The sequence below is a fragment of the Cicer arietinum genome, chromosome 8, assembly GCF_000331145.2.
Source record: "Cicer arietinum cultivar CDC Frontier isolate Library 1 chromosome 8, Cicar.CDCFrontier_v2.0, whole genome shotgun sequence".
Lineage (NCBI taxonomy): Eukaryota > Viridiplantae > Streptophyta > Magnoliopsida > Fabales > Fabaceae > Cicer > Cicer arietinum.
In genome coordinates, this window is record NC_021167.2 from 3,585,563 (window position 1) to 3,602,307 (window position 16,745).

Sequence of the window (16,745 nt, forward strand, 5' to 3'; positions counted from 1 at the left end):
TTCGTTATGTGCATGTATTGGAAGAATGTGGAGCGAGGCAGGTAACTGGTTTTTGAGCAATTCAACGAAGTTGGTGAATGATGAACTAGGAAGTTTTTATTGGAAGTTGTAAATAATTCAAATGTTAGTTTTGTGCCAAGTTAAGTGGTTCCACATTTGTACCCATATAAATAACTTTGTGTGTAATGTTTTGAGACTAATGCCATTTTTACACAATAATGAAAATTCAGAAAATAACTCTCTTCCATAACTTCTCTCCTTTCTCCATCATTTTCTAAAACCGCACACACGAATACTATATACCATATCATATGAGTTTGTGAGATTTATGAAAAAGTAATTAAAAAATAAATAAGAGTGCGTGTGATTTTTTTCATTGAAATATATAGCGATTATGAGAGACATGTACTGTCCATGAATGTGGTTTGTGTTTGTGGAAATTTATTTATTTATTGCAAAAGAAAAAATGTGATTGGAATTGTTGAACTAGAACTACAATGTGTGATATTGCATTGCTAGTATTGAGTAAATATTGAATGTTGTTTTTGTAACCAAAACAAACAAAAAATGAATGTTGTTTGGCCACCATTCATTAATCTCCTATTACGTCAAGCTATTCAGTGTTGGTTTTCATCATTTCGCAACCACCACCATTATTCTTTTTTATTTCCATTTTTATATATTTTTACTGTTACCCTTATCAATTTGTATGACGATGGATTGTGAATGGTTGCTACTATTGTGATCTCATTAATTTGAGAAACCCATTCTCATAACCAATTTGTCGCAACTTTTTCACAATGAAGCATAAATAATATTTTTAACTGTTTACGAATATTTGGGGGTGAAAATTTTGAAAGTGTTTAATATTGTTTTATTGAGTAAATGGTGTTGAAGTATAAATTAAAATAATTGAGAGGATTTGTGGTTCAAAATTTTAATTGAATGGAGTTCTGAGGGGTGGAGATTCAATTTGATGGCAATATATTTTTCTATTATTTAATTAAGGAGGATAGGGTGATGAGGCAGGTAACTGGTTTTTGAGCAATTCAACGAAGTTGGTGAATGATGAACTAGGAAGTTTTTATTGGAAGTTGTAAATAATTCAAATGTTAGTTTTGTGCCAAGTTAAGTGGTTCCACATTTGTACCCATATAAATAACTTTGTGTGTAATGTTTTGAGACTAATGCCATTTTTACACAATAATGAAAATTCAGAAAATAACTCTCTTCCATAACTTCTCTCCTTTCTCCATCATTTTCTAAAACACCACAATTTCAATTATCAATTTTCACCATTGAGTGGTTCCACATTTGTACCCATATAAATAACTTTGTGTGTAATGTTTTGAGACTAATGCCATTTTTACACAATAATGAAAATTCAGAAAATAACTCTCTTCCATAACTTCTCTCCTTTCTCCATCATTTTCTAAAACACCACAATTTCAATTATCAATTTTCACCATTGATTCACCCTCAATTCTTGATAGTGTTCCAACAATTTTGTGTGTCAAATTTAATGTTGGGATAAAAAAGATTCCTTAAAATTTAATTAAGCGAACTGATATTAATCAGCGTGTGATGCGTAAGAATAATTAAAGTTTCTACAAAATATAAATATTTTTACACAATCTGTAAGTTTGTTTTTCAAAATTCTAAACGAACGGGTCTTAGGATATTTTGAAATTAATTCTTAGCTCAGCCACGTTGATCAAACAAAGGGTTTCCTTATTAGATCTATAGGTATTTTCTAATAGAATTTTAGTGGGTCTTTGTTAATGATGTGTCGTGATCAAAATCACACTATATAAATATATAAATACGAGGAATTTGTTCTCTTTAAATGAGTTAAGTCTCTCTTATTTAAAGAAGTTGGGTGTTGGTGTTACGAGTAATTTACGTGCGTGTCTATGTAATGTTTGGACTATGTCTAGATACAATGCCAAGCTTTACTTAGCCAAAATAGTTTTTGGACCTTTCAATCTTTGACCATCTAATTATTTCCTTCATAAAAAATTAAAGATAAAACTTTTTTAATACGATTTTTAAGATTGAGTAATCAAGGTTGTCATATTTTTAATTTAGGTGGAGTCAATATATTTTGATTGAATCTAAATTTTACTCGAAATTAAAATTTGGGAGGAGAGATTAGTTTTGGGTGTTCATATTCACTTCATCCCTACATCTAACTTCACATATTAATAATATTATTGTTAATTTTAAATTTTATATACAGATATATATTTAATATATTTAATATTTTTTCAATATTAAAAATTATAATTTTTTTATATAGAAAATATGATTTTATTTTTATTTTTGTATAATAATAAATATTTTATTATATTAATTATAATAAATGTGACTTTTAAATTTATTATTATATATATATAAATGAGTGCGGATGCGGCCAAAAACTTGAATCTAGTCACGAGCGAAAAGATGAGCGAGTGCAGTTTTTCCATGACCGATCGGATGGGAGGGTGAGAAACAAAACTCACAACTCACCCCACCCTATTGTCATGCTTATTAGTAATTGTTTATGAATATAATAATTTACTTTTAATTATTTTATTTTTATTAAATATTATGTAAATGATACATTAATTTTATTTTTATATCAAATTTTGATGCAAAATGACAAATAAACAAAATACTAAAGGGACATTAGTTTCTTTTTTTTATTTTCACTTAATTATTATTTTTAAACAACAAATGATAATAATTATTAATTAGTGTTTAGAAATGTCACTTTATTTTTTATTTTTTCAATATATCTTGAGGGAAGGGAAATATTGCAAACAAATGTTGTTGTTTTGAACATTTTGTAAAAATATAATAGGGAAATGGAATAAAAAGTTTATAATTTTGCAAATTATAAAAAATAAATTATTTAGTATTTAATAATAAAAATGTTTAACATTGATGCATTGTTGAAATAAATGTTTCTTTGTCTCATACTAAAACCACTGTCTTTTTTTTACTGCAAAAATAATATTAGTTCATTAATTTTATAAACTATATAGATAAAAAAACAACACAATTACACATTTATTAAAACTAAAATAGGTGAATATGTGAATAAATTTGTAACATCCAATTAATAACATAAAAAAAAAAAAAAAAATATGTCTACAAATTTAAGAAAATGAAAGTGACAAGAATATTCATATTTGAATCTATAACGTTATGGATAACAATAAATATCCACGAATGTGGATAGTATTACTCCATTACTTTACTCATTGCATAAAAAATTATATTTGTATTTATTTATTTTTATGCAGATATCCGCTTAATAGTTATATGACGGATTTTTAAGTATCCGCATGTATAAGGAGATATACATGAATATCATATTTTAAATAAATACAAAAATGATTTTTTTTGTTGCATTATATAAAAAAAAATCCTCCTATTTTGTGAAAAAAAATATATACAATAACACATAAAAAGATTATTACATTAAGACATAAATAAAATATATGATAAAATTTAATCATCAAAACTATTAATACATAAACAAAAACTATTACAGTATATTAATTTTACTAATTTACATCTAATAAATAACTAATAGTAAAAATATCTATTTATTTTATCTACTGATACTTTTTAAACTATCGTCTCATACTCGTACCCGTCGCAGTAGATTTTATTCACAGGTATGATTTATTTTGCTACCCCTATTGAAAACTCTAAAATCATTGTTTTTAAATCTGTCTCGAGATAAAAAAATAATTATAAACTAAAAGCACCATCTTGTGCGCTCATGAGTTGAGTTTTACTTCATCCTTTTCATTTTTGGTGAATGTGATATGGAAGGCAAGGCCCAATTTGGTTAATAAAGAAAGAAGGCAAAGCCCTCACACCCAGACAACAAAACAAAACCTAGCTAACAATACAATAAGGCCCAATTGTCAGACCCAATGTAAATACCACTAAACTCTGATATAACATCAAATGAATTGTTAGTCTCATATGAGGAATGAATTTTTAGTCTCATATGATGATTTTTTTTGTTTGTTTATCCATTTAAGGTAGTTTATTTACTTTTTATTTTAGAATTTTTAGTCTGATATGGCGTTCAAAGTGGTGGTCATGACAATACAAGTGGTGGTTAACGATGGTTGTATTGGTGACTAACGATGGTTGAAATGATTAATAACATTAGTTATAATAGGAATTAGCAGTAGTCGAAATAGTAGCTAAAACAAAACTTAAAATTACAAAATTTATTTTTGTAGTTTTGTGATTTAAATAAAAATTGTTTTAAAATTACAACAAAATCAATTAATGTTTATTTTATTTTCAAATTTAATTTGGCGAGTGTTTCGGTAGATTGACGTAATATATAATTTATTGTGAATTAATATCTAAAAATCATTCCAAATTTTAATGGTATTATACAACATTTGTAGTAATTAGAAGTTTACAATCTTATTCGTCTTTAAAGTTGAGATGGTCACTTTGTTACATTAATTTACTATATAGAAAGATATATATTCATTTTCTTTTGTTTTTACCGAATGGTCAATAAAATCACTTTTGTAGTCACAAGAATTAAGTATATCATCATAAAACTTTATTTCTATAAAACAACATTTGTCATCATTTAATTTTAATCTATATAATAGATCACTATCAAAACGCATCTTCTGATTTTGTGAGAATTAAAAATCAATAACTAATAGTATGTTTGGAACAAGAGAAAGCATTTGAAAACTTAAGAAAAGGAAATCAATTAAGTAATAAGAGAAATGAATTGAAAACTTAAGAAAAGGAAAGAAAACACACAATTTTTTTTTTTTTTCATTGTTAGGTTTTCAACTATAGTATAAAAGAAAGGAAAAAAAAGAATATTAGACCCATAAAATTCAATCTTCTCAAATTGAGAAGAAAAGCGTGGAAAAAAAGTTATAAAAAGACAAAATAATTTTTGTTTATTTATAATATTATCCTTTTAAAAAAAAATTATTTGAGTCATTCTGTAATTTTATTACTCTATTTTATTTCACTTTTTAAACTACTAAAGAAAATAAAAAAAATATATCTACTTTTCCTTTCTTCTGTTTTCTCTTAAACCAAACAATTAAAATTTTATTACACTTTTTAATCTCTTTCTTTCTTTTACTTTTTTTTTTGTTCTCATTTCCTTTTATAAATCAAACATAGTCAAATTTTTTACCAACTCAAAAAAAAAAAAAAACCTTTAAACTATGAAAGTGTCATACTATCATTATTTTAATATTTGTTGGTGGATGCAATTAAACAGGTTTCACTGATTTGACCGTATTAATATGATAATCAATTAACCTAATTTAGTCTATGGTAAGCTTTTTATTATGTATGATCTTTATTTTTGTTATTATAAATATAAAGTGAAATATAATATATTATTTTAAAAATAATATATATTGTAGTAATTAAAAATTAGAGTTCAAAAAATAATAATATAAAGACAATACTCATTGTGCAGATTCCTTTAAGTTACTTGAACATACATAGCATACTAGTCTTTTTTATTAAGTTAGTCAATTTGATTTATGATGTCAAGTTAGTCAATTTGATTTATGATGTCAAGTTAGTCCGTTATATTATAAAATATTTATATTGTTGATTATAATTTCAAAGTAATTAAATTGAAATTTAAAATGTTCTCAGTTTTATCATTAAACTAATTTAATTTTTGAGAGGTTTTAATTATAATAATAAAAATAGCAATATTTATAAAAATACAAATCATCAATAAAGTCTAAAGATAATAATTAAATAAGATAGAATTTGAACTATAAACATTTTAAATTTAATGAAAACTAAATACAAAACTATCTTAATTAAATTCATAAAATCACGTAAAAAATTATTATGTTTTATTCATATTATGAATAACAAAACTCACAATAAAAATTTAAAAATATTTAACTAAAAATGATTAAAATTTGATTAAAATTAAAAATAGTTCATTATTACGACTTTTATAAATATAAAAGATTAATTAAATAGAAAATGTCAAAAATTTAATTAAAGATTTTTGTGTAACGGAAATGAATATGAGATATATTTTGCCCAAACTTAACTGCTATAATTTTGTTTATAATTGAGATGGAAACTACTTACTAGCTGATATATATGAGGTTGATTTTTTGAGATGATTGAATCTAGTATTAGACTCCCACTAGACAACATGTGAGTACAATATAACTCATGGTTGTCAATGATTCAGCGATCGGTATCATCGCTGCTCTCTGCTTTTGTTTTTTCGTGTGAAATTGACACATTTTTTGTTTAATGAAAGTGGAGTTTTACACCACCTCTAATTGACGGTTTTCATACATCGACGTACGTAGCAAAACTTGTCCCTTCCTTTTCCTAACACCTTACAATTCATTAAATTTCACCACTTTTGATGGTTTATATTATTCGTCATATTCAAATGTACGATCTGTATGACAATGCCATGACCAAACCGACCCTGTCTCTTTGTCTTTACTAATTAATAATGGTAGTGTCCAAGTACATAGTATTGATCATTTTATCAATTTTCTGCTAGTATTGTTGAATATATTTTTGGTGTTTTATTTAAGGCATATTTAGAAGTTGAATTTTTATACTAACAATGAGATTTTTTTAAAGAATAAAATGATGAATTCTCAATTTTATTAATTTATTTTAAAAATATTATTAAAAAATATTTTTTCATTTAAATAAAATAAATAAATCTTCATATCCACTAGTTGCAAATTCAAAATATTTATCTGGTATGCATAATAATATAATATATATTAAATAAATTTTTTATAAACTCTTATAAAATACTATAATGATTAAATAAACTTACAACAGATAAGAATTTTTACAGATTATAATTATCATCTACAATATTTTATATTTTGAAAAATATTCATTTTTGAATTTTTTTTTATATTATCATTATCATATATATTACGCTATAATTATAATAAATCATTTAATTTATTATTTTTATTATAACTGTACATTCAGTTTTTCATAAAATTTATAGTATATATACATCTTTCAAAACTACCACAACTAAAATTAAAATTAATTTTAAAAGTAAATATATTATTAAATATATAATATACTTTTTGAAATGAAAAGATTTTATGATGGTTTAATAAAAATAATAGTATTAATAATTATTTTTTTTTTATCTTTTTGTGTGGTCAAATACCCCGTTAACTTTATAGTGGATCCGCCTCGGATCTACGTTCTCCTCTAAAATCCAAATACTCTTATAGACTTCAACTTCAACATTTAAATGATGGTGGCTATTGTTTTAATCAGATTATTTTCAAAATAAAATATAAAAAATAAACGATGGTACTGGAGAAATATCAATCGCACTTCTCTTCTTTAATCCAACATTGTACGGAATAATTATGTTTCCGGTCCCATTCAGAATATCCTACGCAGTTTAGTGTGAGATATTTGTCTCTGTCTTTGTCCTCAACTTACTCAAAGTTGCAGCTAATGACTTAGTATTCTAAATAGAAATATAAATAAATAGAAGGAAAAAAAAATAACATATTGAATCTTAAATTTTAATTTGATACGTCAATTTTTTAATTTTTAATTTTTTTACATTTTATTTTAGATGAAGTATATAGTTAAAGTGTATATATATTGAGAAATTTTAATATCAACTATAATTTACTATGAATTGATATTAAAAAAAGATTTTAAACTTTAATGTTACATATATTGTCTATAAAACATAAAAAATAGGTATTAATTATTATTTTTATTAAAATGATATATATATATATATATATATCGCATTAAATTAAAATTAATCTAATTATTGTTTTCTCTTTAATACAATGAAGGTCGCAAATTATTAATTCCAAAAAATATAGTTAAATATCGTGAAAATTTTAATAACTTCTAACTATTAATTCATAATTGATCATTTACAAAGAAGGAGATTCTTATAACTCATCTATTCATACTAAGAGTTAAGGCGCGGCAAGACTTATACCCTATTTGGTAACATTAGTGGATAGCTATTAAGTTAATTAAGTGTTTAATTAGTAAAATTAATGGTTTAATTATTTAAAATATAAAATATTTTTTTAATTAAAAATAGATTTTATCAATTAACACTTCAAATATTTTTAAAATAGTAATTTAGATTTATTTTTTATTAATTTAAATTTTTTCAATCATATATATATATATATATATATAAATTAATTTTTGATTTTGCTAAACACAGCCTTAAAATAAAGTCATTTTTTTTACGTTTTATAACTGAAGGGGTCAACGCTAAAAAAATAGATGAATACAAAAACTCTTAAAACATTGGGGGATGATCGAAAACCTATATTCATACAAGGTACACCCCAGGCTAGCAAGGCCATCCAACCCATCCAAATAGAATTAGCCTTTAGGTAAATGTGACAAACTCGAAACCGTCAACCACAAACACAATGGAGAATTCGACTAACTCAACAAACTCCAACCTTGAAAGAGTACCAACTTCTTCTTCCGCTTGTAATCCTTTCACTTTAAGAAAATATTACATTATTTTCATGGTTCTCAGTAATTATTAACGAATAAAACTCTCATAATTAATATAAAATAAAATATGATTAGTGGTACCTTTGCCATTAGTAATTAGTGGCGTCTTTGGCAACTAATCATGTTTACTCCCAAAAAGTAAGTGATTACTAAATTATCAGTAATATCTCATTCACCATATATATATATATATATATATATATATATATCATTAACTAATAACTTTTTCAAAATTTGTTATATATAAAAGATAACATATATATGTATATATTTTTCTTCTAATTTTTTTTCATAAAAATACCCTAATTATATAAAAAAAAAGTTAACTATTTTTATTACTTAATGATTGATAAGATATCTGTATTTTTTTAATATAGCTTTTAATATAACTGTATTTTTTTTTAAATTCTTATAATTGATAAGATATCTATTTAATTTAAATATTTCTTTTTATATATGTTGTACATTAATAATCTGCCACAAAAAGTACACCAATAAGATATTTTCAATTGATAATAGTATTCTCTAATTTTATATGTAAGGCTATTTTGTAAAAGTTATTTGTCTTTTTATATATGACTATTTTCATTTACAAAAAGTATTAATTAATTTTTTACAAAATTATTTTTAATTAAAAATAATTAATTAATTTTAATTGTTTAATTTTATAGTAAAAAAACACATAGTCTGACAAATTTCAAACTCTATTAATCCTATATAAAAGAGAGATAAATATAAAAAATACTCCTTATCTTAAACTGAAATTCTCTTATTCCAAATATGTTAATTTTTAGGGATATTATATATGACAATTATTTAATAAAACAAAACCAATTATCTATTTTGATAATTGAAAGATAATTTAAAAAAGAAAGTATATTATTAATTAATTTAATGTAAAGTTATTTATCTAAATTTAGTGTATCAATAAGAGAGATATTATATATAAGAATTGAGGTAGTGTAAAATAGCTGTATATAAGAGACAATACCTACCGTCTAAAAAAAGAAAAGAAACAAACAATATCTATGAAGATTATGACAAAACGCATAACTGCGTGGCAATGACGTGCACATTTCTGTTGTTGATATTTTTAGGGAGCAAGCACCTACACTGACAGACACATTTCTAGAAACCTTTTTTTATTTATATATATCTAATATTTTCGTACAAATTTCTGAAAGAGAGAGAGAAGAGAGAGAACAAAGGGCGATAACTCTCTTTCACAAGCCCCCTTTCTTTCTCCTTTGCTCTCTCTCTTTTCCCATTTCTTCTTAATCCACAAATAAGATTAAACGACGTCGTTTCGACGCGGAACGCGGTGTTATTTATTTCCATTGGAGAATCTCAAAAATAACAAAGGAATACTTCAGGCAAGGTTCGAATAAGGTAATCATATTCATCTTGATCATTTTATTCCAATTCCAATCAATTCATTTCCATCTTTTCATGTAGTGTTTTATTCAGATTTGTTTCTCGTATATTTATAGCTGCTTATTTATTTTATTCTTATTTTTATTTGAGATCGCGGATGTGAATTTCTTTCGTCATAAAAAATTTGATTAAATCAAAATCAAATAGAATGTTGTTGATGAATGATGAATTCGTTGATTTCTCGACTCAAATTTTAAGCAGCTTAGTTAGATTCTCTGTTTTGTTTTTTAGAATTTCGTTTTCGTTCATAGCAAATTCTGATTGTTGAAACAATTAATTTCGTTCATAGCGAAATCAAACATCATGTTGAGATTTACACGGAATTAACGGTGATACTTGTGTTTGAGCATGAAAGAGTTTGACATGATATTTTAGATATTTACCTTAGTAGTATATTGGTATATATAAATTCATTGAAGTTTCTGATATCGTTTTTTCTTGGTTACATGATGTTTATCTCCAATGATCTTTGGATTTGTGTGTAAATTTAATTTTGTAAATTTAAAATTAAGTTTTCTCTGAAGTAATTGATGTTTGAATATTTTTTTTTCAAACATCCTTTTACAAAATAAAATTTGTTCGGATTATATATTTAAAAAAAAAATAGCAAATTTGGTTTTTCAAACGGATAATTGAAACAGTAGAAGTGTCACATTAGTTGTTTTTGGCTAAATGTGCATTTAAAAGAAAAATTATTTTTGATAAATAGAAATAACCAAGCATCCAAACATGGAAACAACTTCATTTTTTACAGTTCATATTGCCTAGGACTATTGCATTTTACAGTTCATATATGTGCAATGTATACTTGGATTTGGATTTGGTGTAGTAAATACATTACGCAAATCGTAATCGCAACTGTTTGATATCAAATTAATGGCCCGATTGTATTAAATATTTGATATTGGTTTTGTGTAATCTAAACCGTCTCAGGGCATAGGTCAAATCTGTGTGTAAATGCGTGCTTTTTGTAAACTTACACTTTGTTCTTTATCATGGAAAAAGAAAGGAAAGAAAAACATAAGTAGTGCAACTTAGATGGGAAACAATGTGAGGACGTTTGATATGTTGGATGCAGGTTCAAACCTGCAGTATAACTCTTCTCTGCATTAGATAGTATGAAATTAATTTAACCAATTGTCCATATCCTTAAAATCCTTATTTTATACAAAAATTACTTTCTATATTAGTTCTGTTAAAATTTGTTATTCATTCAGTCAATAAATTAAAGAATTAAATAAGTTTTTTATCTTTATAAATATACTGTATTTTATTTTTAATTTCTATAAAAAAATTTAAACAATAGTTCTTCAAATGTATTTTATTAACTATGTTGGTTCCTACTTTTTAGTCAATTTATGTGTATCATTCAAATTTTGCATGATTTTTTTAGACACTTATAACATTATAAGAATCTCTCTTATAAAAATTTAATTTTTTTTTAATAAAAGATGAACTAAATATGAAAAATCATATATGTAAAAATCATTAAAAAAATTCAAGTATATATAAGTATATATTTTTTTAAAGTACATATTTTTTAAACAGGTATATACAAGTATCTCTCCCAAAAAAAACAAGAATATAGAACTGGAGATTGAGAGAGTAAAGGTGCTATGATTATGATCATTTGACGATAATAACGTATCAAACTTAAAGTATTTTTTTATTTTATTTTATGAAGAGGTATTTTCATTTGTTATTATGTGGAAATAATCTTACAATTTATAACTTATGAAGAAAGTGTTTCGGTAAAAAAAAATAAACCTTATCTAGAAAGTGTAATTTTTTATCCAAACATGCGTGTAATATAGATTATCTCTTTTTCAAAAGAGTAGTATATTTTTATCTATTTTACTGGAATATAGCTTATCTTTTTTTTTTCACCTAATAATATAGATTATCTAAATCATATAATAATAAAAGGAAATATGACATTTAGTTGAATAATTCCGTAATTTGTTTGAATTTAATTATACTTTTTGTGTGAAAAAGTTTCTAACTACTACTTTGTAAAAGTAGTACTATACCATATATACTTTTATATTATCTAAGAATAATTTTTTCTTTTCATAATTATTTAAGAATCTTCATATGTGACTCAAAAAAAAAAAAAAAAGCATCATAATATGTGAGTTGTCAACATGTCATTAACTCATTATACATAAAGACTCAATTTTTGTCATACATAGAGATAGAATTGAAATATATTATGACTGTTTGATGACGATAATGTATCAATGAATAAGGAACTTTATTATAGTTTTGAGTAAAAAAAAATATATAACTAGTTTTACATTTTATATCTTAACAAGGAAATTTACCAATCTTATCTCTATCCTGTGTGTAATGCCTTATCTTAGTATACAATAATAGCAAATAATTGAAACTCGATTATTAATAATCTTTTCCAATTTATTTATACAAATATTGCAATAACTCATGATATATATGTTTATTCAGACCAGTGATTGGTGAAGCATAAACTGATGACTAACATGGATGGACAATCACTCCATAATGCTAAGAAACTCGTTCCGGTACCGCCTCCTTTGCCTCGTTCAGCAGCAACTGGTTATCCTTGTGAGTATCTGGTGATGAATAATTTAGCTCCCAGAGGGCAAAGCAGCTGTATCTCTTCAGCAACAAGAGATTTGTGGGAGCGCCTTTTCAATGAAGGTTATAAAGCAGATGTTCGCATTAATACGGATAACGGTGGCATTGTTTATGCTCATTCTAGCATTATTGTAAGTTCATTCACCTCACTTGATTTTGGTATTACTGATTAGCTACATCAAAATTCATTGTCAAAACATGTTTTTCATTGAACTATGCTCATACTTTGAACGAATTAGTAGTAGACAGAAGGTTTTTCATAGACTTAGCAGGTTTAGTTAAGCAACTAGTCAATTTTTTAGGTTGTACATGTCACTGATTAAGAATTGAATAATTGATTGTATGATCTGCTTAGAATTATACCGAGGTTGTATGATCTGCTGTCATCATGGAATACTGATATTTGGTCATTAAACATTAATGTGAATGATCTTTATGTTATCTTGAATTCAATTATTGTGATTACCACTCACTTCATACTACATGAACAGGCCGTGGCTTCTCCTGTATTGAGAGGCATGCTGAAGCAAGCAGATCGTCGCAATCGATGGCGTTCAATCTCAATCTTTGGGGTTCCACATGATGCTGTGCGAGTTTTTATTCGATACTTGTACTCTTCCTGGTATGTTTGATTCCTTTACGAACCTCAAAACCACTGAAATGTTTTTCTCCCTTTAATGTAGAATTGGGCTTGATTACATTCTCTGGAATTTTATTTGTGCAAAAAATTAGATGCTATTGCACGAAATATATATTGAAATACTCTCATTCATTCTCGATAGGCAAATGTTAATTTCAAAACAGTAGAAGTGTGAAGTTGAAACAAATTAAAAAATTGAGTTTTGTTTGGGGGTTGAGGGAGGAGATCAATACAGCTGATCAAGGTTACCGATGAATGCAATCTATTTTCTGAATGTATTGTAGTTGTCGTTGCTGAAATGCATTGCGCATCATAGAGATGTACTGATTTTTTCGTGCCTTTTTTCATAGTTATGAGAAAGAAGAAATGGAGGAATTTGTCCTACATTTGTTGGTGCTTTCGCATGTATACTCGGTTCCTCACTTGAAGCGTTTATGTGAACAGAAGCTAGAATTGGGTCTACTCAACATAGATAATGTAGTTGATGTATTTCAACTTGCATTACTGTGTGATTCTCCACGGCTCAGTCTCATCTGTCACCGTAAAATAATCAAACACTTCAAAACTGTTTCGGCTTCAGAAGGATGGAAAGCAATGAAGCTGAGCCACCCAATTCTAGAAAAGGAAGTTCTGGAATCAATGATTGAAGAAGAAAATGTAAGGCTCTGTCTTTGCCCCTCATTTGTTTTGTATTTTACAATAGATAATTAGTCCATGGTCTAATTGATTTTGAATGAACTGATTCACCAGAGTAAGAAGGAGAGGGTCAGAAAAATGAACGAAAGAGAGATCTATCTGCAATTATATGATGCAATGGAAGCTCTTGTTCACATATGTAGAGATGGTTGTCGAACTATTGGCCCTCACGACAAAGCCTTCAAAGCAAACCAACCATGTAGGTATGCATCCTGCAAAGGGCTTGAATTGCTCGTTCGTCATTTTGCTGGCTGCAAGTTGAGAGTCCCAGGAGGTTGTGCTCATTGCAAGAGAATGTGGCAACTGTTGGAGTTGCATTCTCGACTATGCGCTGATCCGGATATTTGTAGAGTTCCTTTGTGCAGGTAACAATATTATATGTTATCTGTTTCGATCTAAGGTTCTACTTAATTCAGCTCAATCATTCAGATGAATTGTAACCAATTATTTTATTTCAGGAACTTTAAGCAGAGAATATCAAAACAAAGCAAGAAAGATGAAATTAGATGGAAAATATTGGTTGAAAAGATTTTGAGAACAAGAGGAATCGGGATTGCGTCATGCTTTCGGCGACTATGACTATGGTTTTAGCTGGAGACATTAATAGAACTGTGGATTAACAGCAGTTGATATAAAACCATGTTCAAATTGTAAAGTTTGTGTATGAATTAGGTTAGTAAGAAATGGTCCTCAAGGATGAAGTGTTGCTCCTCTCTACCTTTATTTTAAAAATATAATGCAGAGGAACACTCTCTTCCAACATTTGTTTATTTGTTTATTTTCTTCTCCCCTACCGATGCTTTATTTTTATGTGTAATTATCTTCTAATGCGTTAAATGAACCATATGGCCATATCAATATTTTAAAGATTGATTGTGGACATTTATTTGATATTTCAGTTTCAAACTTGTTATTTTTTTTATTTAAACATTAATGCACAATCTTTACATATATATTCAACCATATTATTTTTTAAATGTTTTAGAATCTAATATAACAAATTGTACCCTTTTTTTGAAATACTATAGTACAATTTAATTGGTGTCATTTGAAGAGCAGTGTTTAATGATCACTTAAATCTTTCATAGTCAAGTCTGCAAAGAAAATGTAAATTGTTTTGTAAATGTTTAATAAGTTAAGATCTTTAATATTCGTCACTGAAATATTATTTTTTCATGTTAAATTTAACTTATGAAAAAAATTAATTGAACAAATATGGCAAATTAATACAATATATTGAAAAGTATAAATTCACATTGTTAAAAATTAAAAAATAATTAATCTATTAATATATTCTCATCATTATATAAATATCATAAAAAATAAATTTAATAAAATTAAAATGGTCAAAATATTATATTTAATAAGTCAATATTTATGTTTTCAGATTTATAACAGATATTTAATAAAATTTAAATGGTCAAAATATTTATGTTTTTAAATTTATAACGTTCAATAAAACTATTGAACTAAAGTAGTTAAAATATTTATGGGTCGAACTTTTAAAGTTGACAATTAAATAATATATTAAAATTGATTTGTCCATATAAATCAAATTAAAATCATATTAATAAATAATGTTTAAAAGAGAATATATAATAAATTTGTCATCTAAATCTTACCAATCATATTATTAAATAATGTTTAAAAGAGCAATGACAATATCAGCGACAGTTGATTCAAGTGGCGAAGTTGGATGATGAAACAATGGTGATTAGCTCAATGGTGATTTATAGTTAGTTCTCTTCTGAAGCATCCACATGTAACCTTTCTTTCCCTTCTTCATGTTTACTTTCGAAACCCTTTTTGTTCTTTTCCTTGGATTCTAGCTCTGCTTCAAAATTAGATATAAATAAAAAATTGATCTCGAAATCTAATGTACTAGTGTAAATCATAAAATGTAGGTACAATTACAGATAAAGAAATTGCTGCAAAACAGCCTAGTATTTAATTTATTATCAATAATTGTTTTTAAAAAAATACATATAGAGCCTCTGACGTAAATCAAAACATTAACATCATTAAAAATGTGCTGAACACTTGAACTATGTCTATGATCTAATGCCACCTATTTTTCCTTGTAGCATACGTATATTGCAGTGGAAGAAACAAAACAATGGCATGAACCTTTGTTGGTAGCCAGTAAACCAGGAAATTGTTTAACCGGTATGTTCACTTTATCTTCCCTACCATGAACATGCATTTAACGTGTTTGATGTTTGGTTTCAATGAAGGTTGTTTTTCTTCACTATTACTACTAGTGAAATTGGGATTAAACCCAATGAGAATCTTAATTTGCAAAAACATTCATTTACTTTCACTGTTATTTTGAGAGGCTATTGTTACTTTTTGGTATTCACAATACTAAGGGGAAGAGCTTTCTTCATCTGAACTTCTATCTTGTCTTCCATTGTACCTGTTAAGAACAGGTAATGGTGCATTTGAAGCTATTCTGAAGGATCTTGAAGCACCACCAACAATTCTATCATGCATCCTTCCCACTTCTTTGCAAACCAAATCCAATATGTTTAAGAAATCTCTCACAATCATGAAAATTCTTAGAGGATGGGCTTCTTCCTTTGCTGCATTTCCATGAAAGTATTCGGTAACTTCTTTTACAAGAAACAAAGCCTCTCTTTCATGAGATTTGATCCTCACAATTTCGTCTTCAGCGTATTTCAGAAAGAGCTTTGTGGAGTTAAAGAAATTGTCTCTCATATCTGGCTTCTCATATTGCAAAACTGATTGCACTTTATCGAGCCCTGTTTCGAGCTTTGTAACATAGCTGCTTAAGACATCCGAGTCCATTCCT

The 16,745-nt window shown here is 26.2% G+C and overlaps 2 protein-coding genes across 2 annotated transcripts in view; one reads left to right on the forward strand and one right to left on the reverse strand.

Moving 5' to 3' along the window:
• The first annotated feature begins 9,712 nt into the window (after nt 1-9,712).
• LOC101495512 (BTB/POZ and TAZ domain-containing protein 4) lies at nt 9,713-14,824 on the forward strand. The gene is made up of 6 exons (XM_004511789.4): nt 9,713-9,936; nt 12,445-12,728; nt 13,089-13,219; nt 13,588-13,894; nt 13,988-14,298; nt 14,392-14,824. Exons 2-6 carry the CDS (start codon nt 12,471-12,473, stop codon nt 14,510-14,512), a joined length of 1,128 nt encoding a protein of 375 aa, XP_004511846.1. The 5' UTR covers nt 9,713-9,936; nt 12,445-12,470; the 3' UTR covers nt 14,513-14,824.
• Nucleotides 14,825-15,850: 1,026 nt separating this feature from the next.
• LOC101495187 (formin-like protein 6) overlaps nt 15,851-16,745 on the reverse strand; it is a 5,630-nt gene continuing 4,735 nt past the window's right edge. The window contains exon 5 of the mRNA XM_073364521.1: nt 15,851-16,745. Coding sequence (XP_073220622.1) covers nt 16,298-16,745 — 448 coding nt within the window. The 3' untranslated portion in view covers nt 15,851-16,297.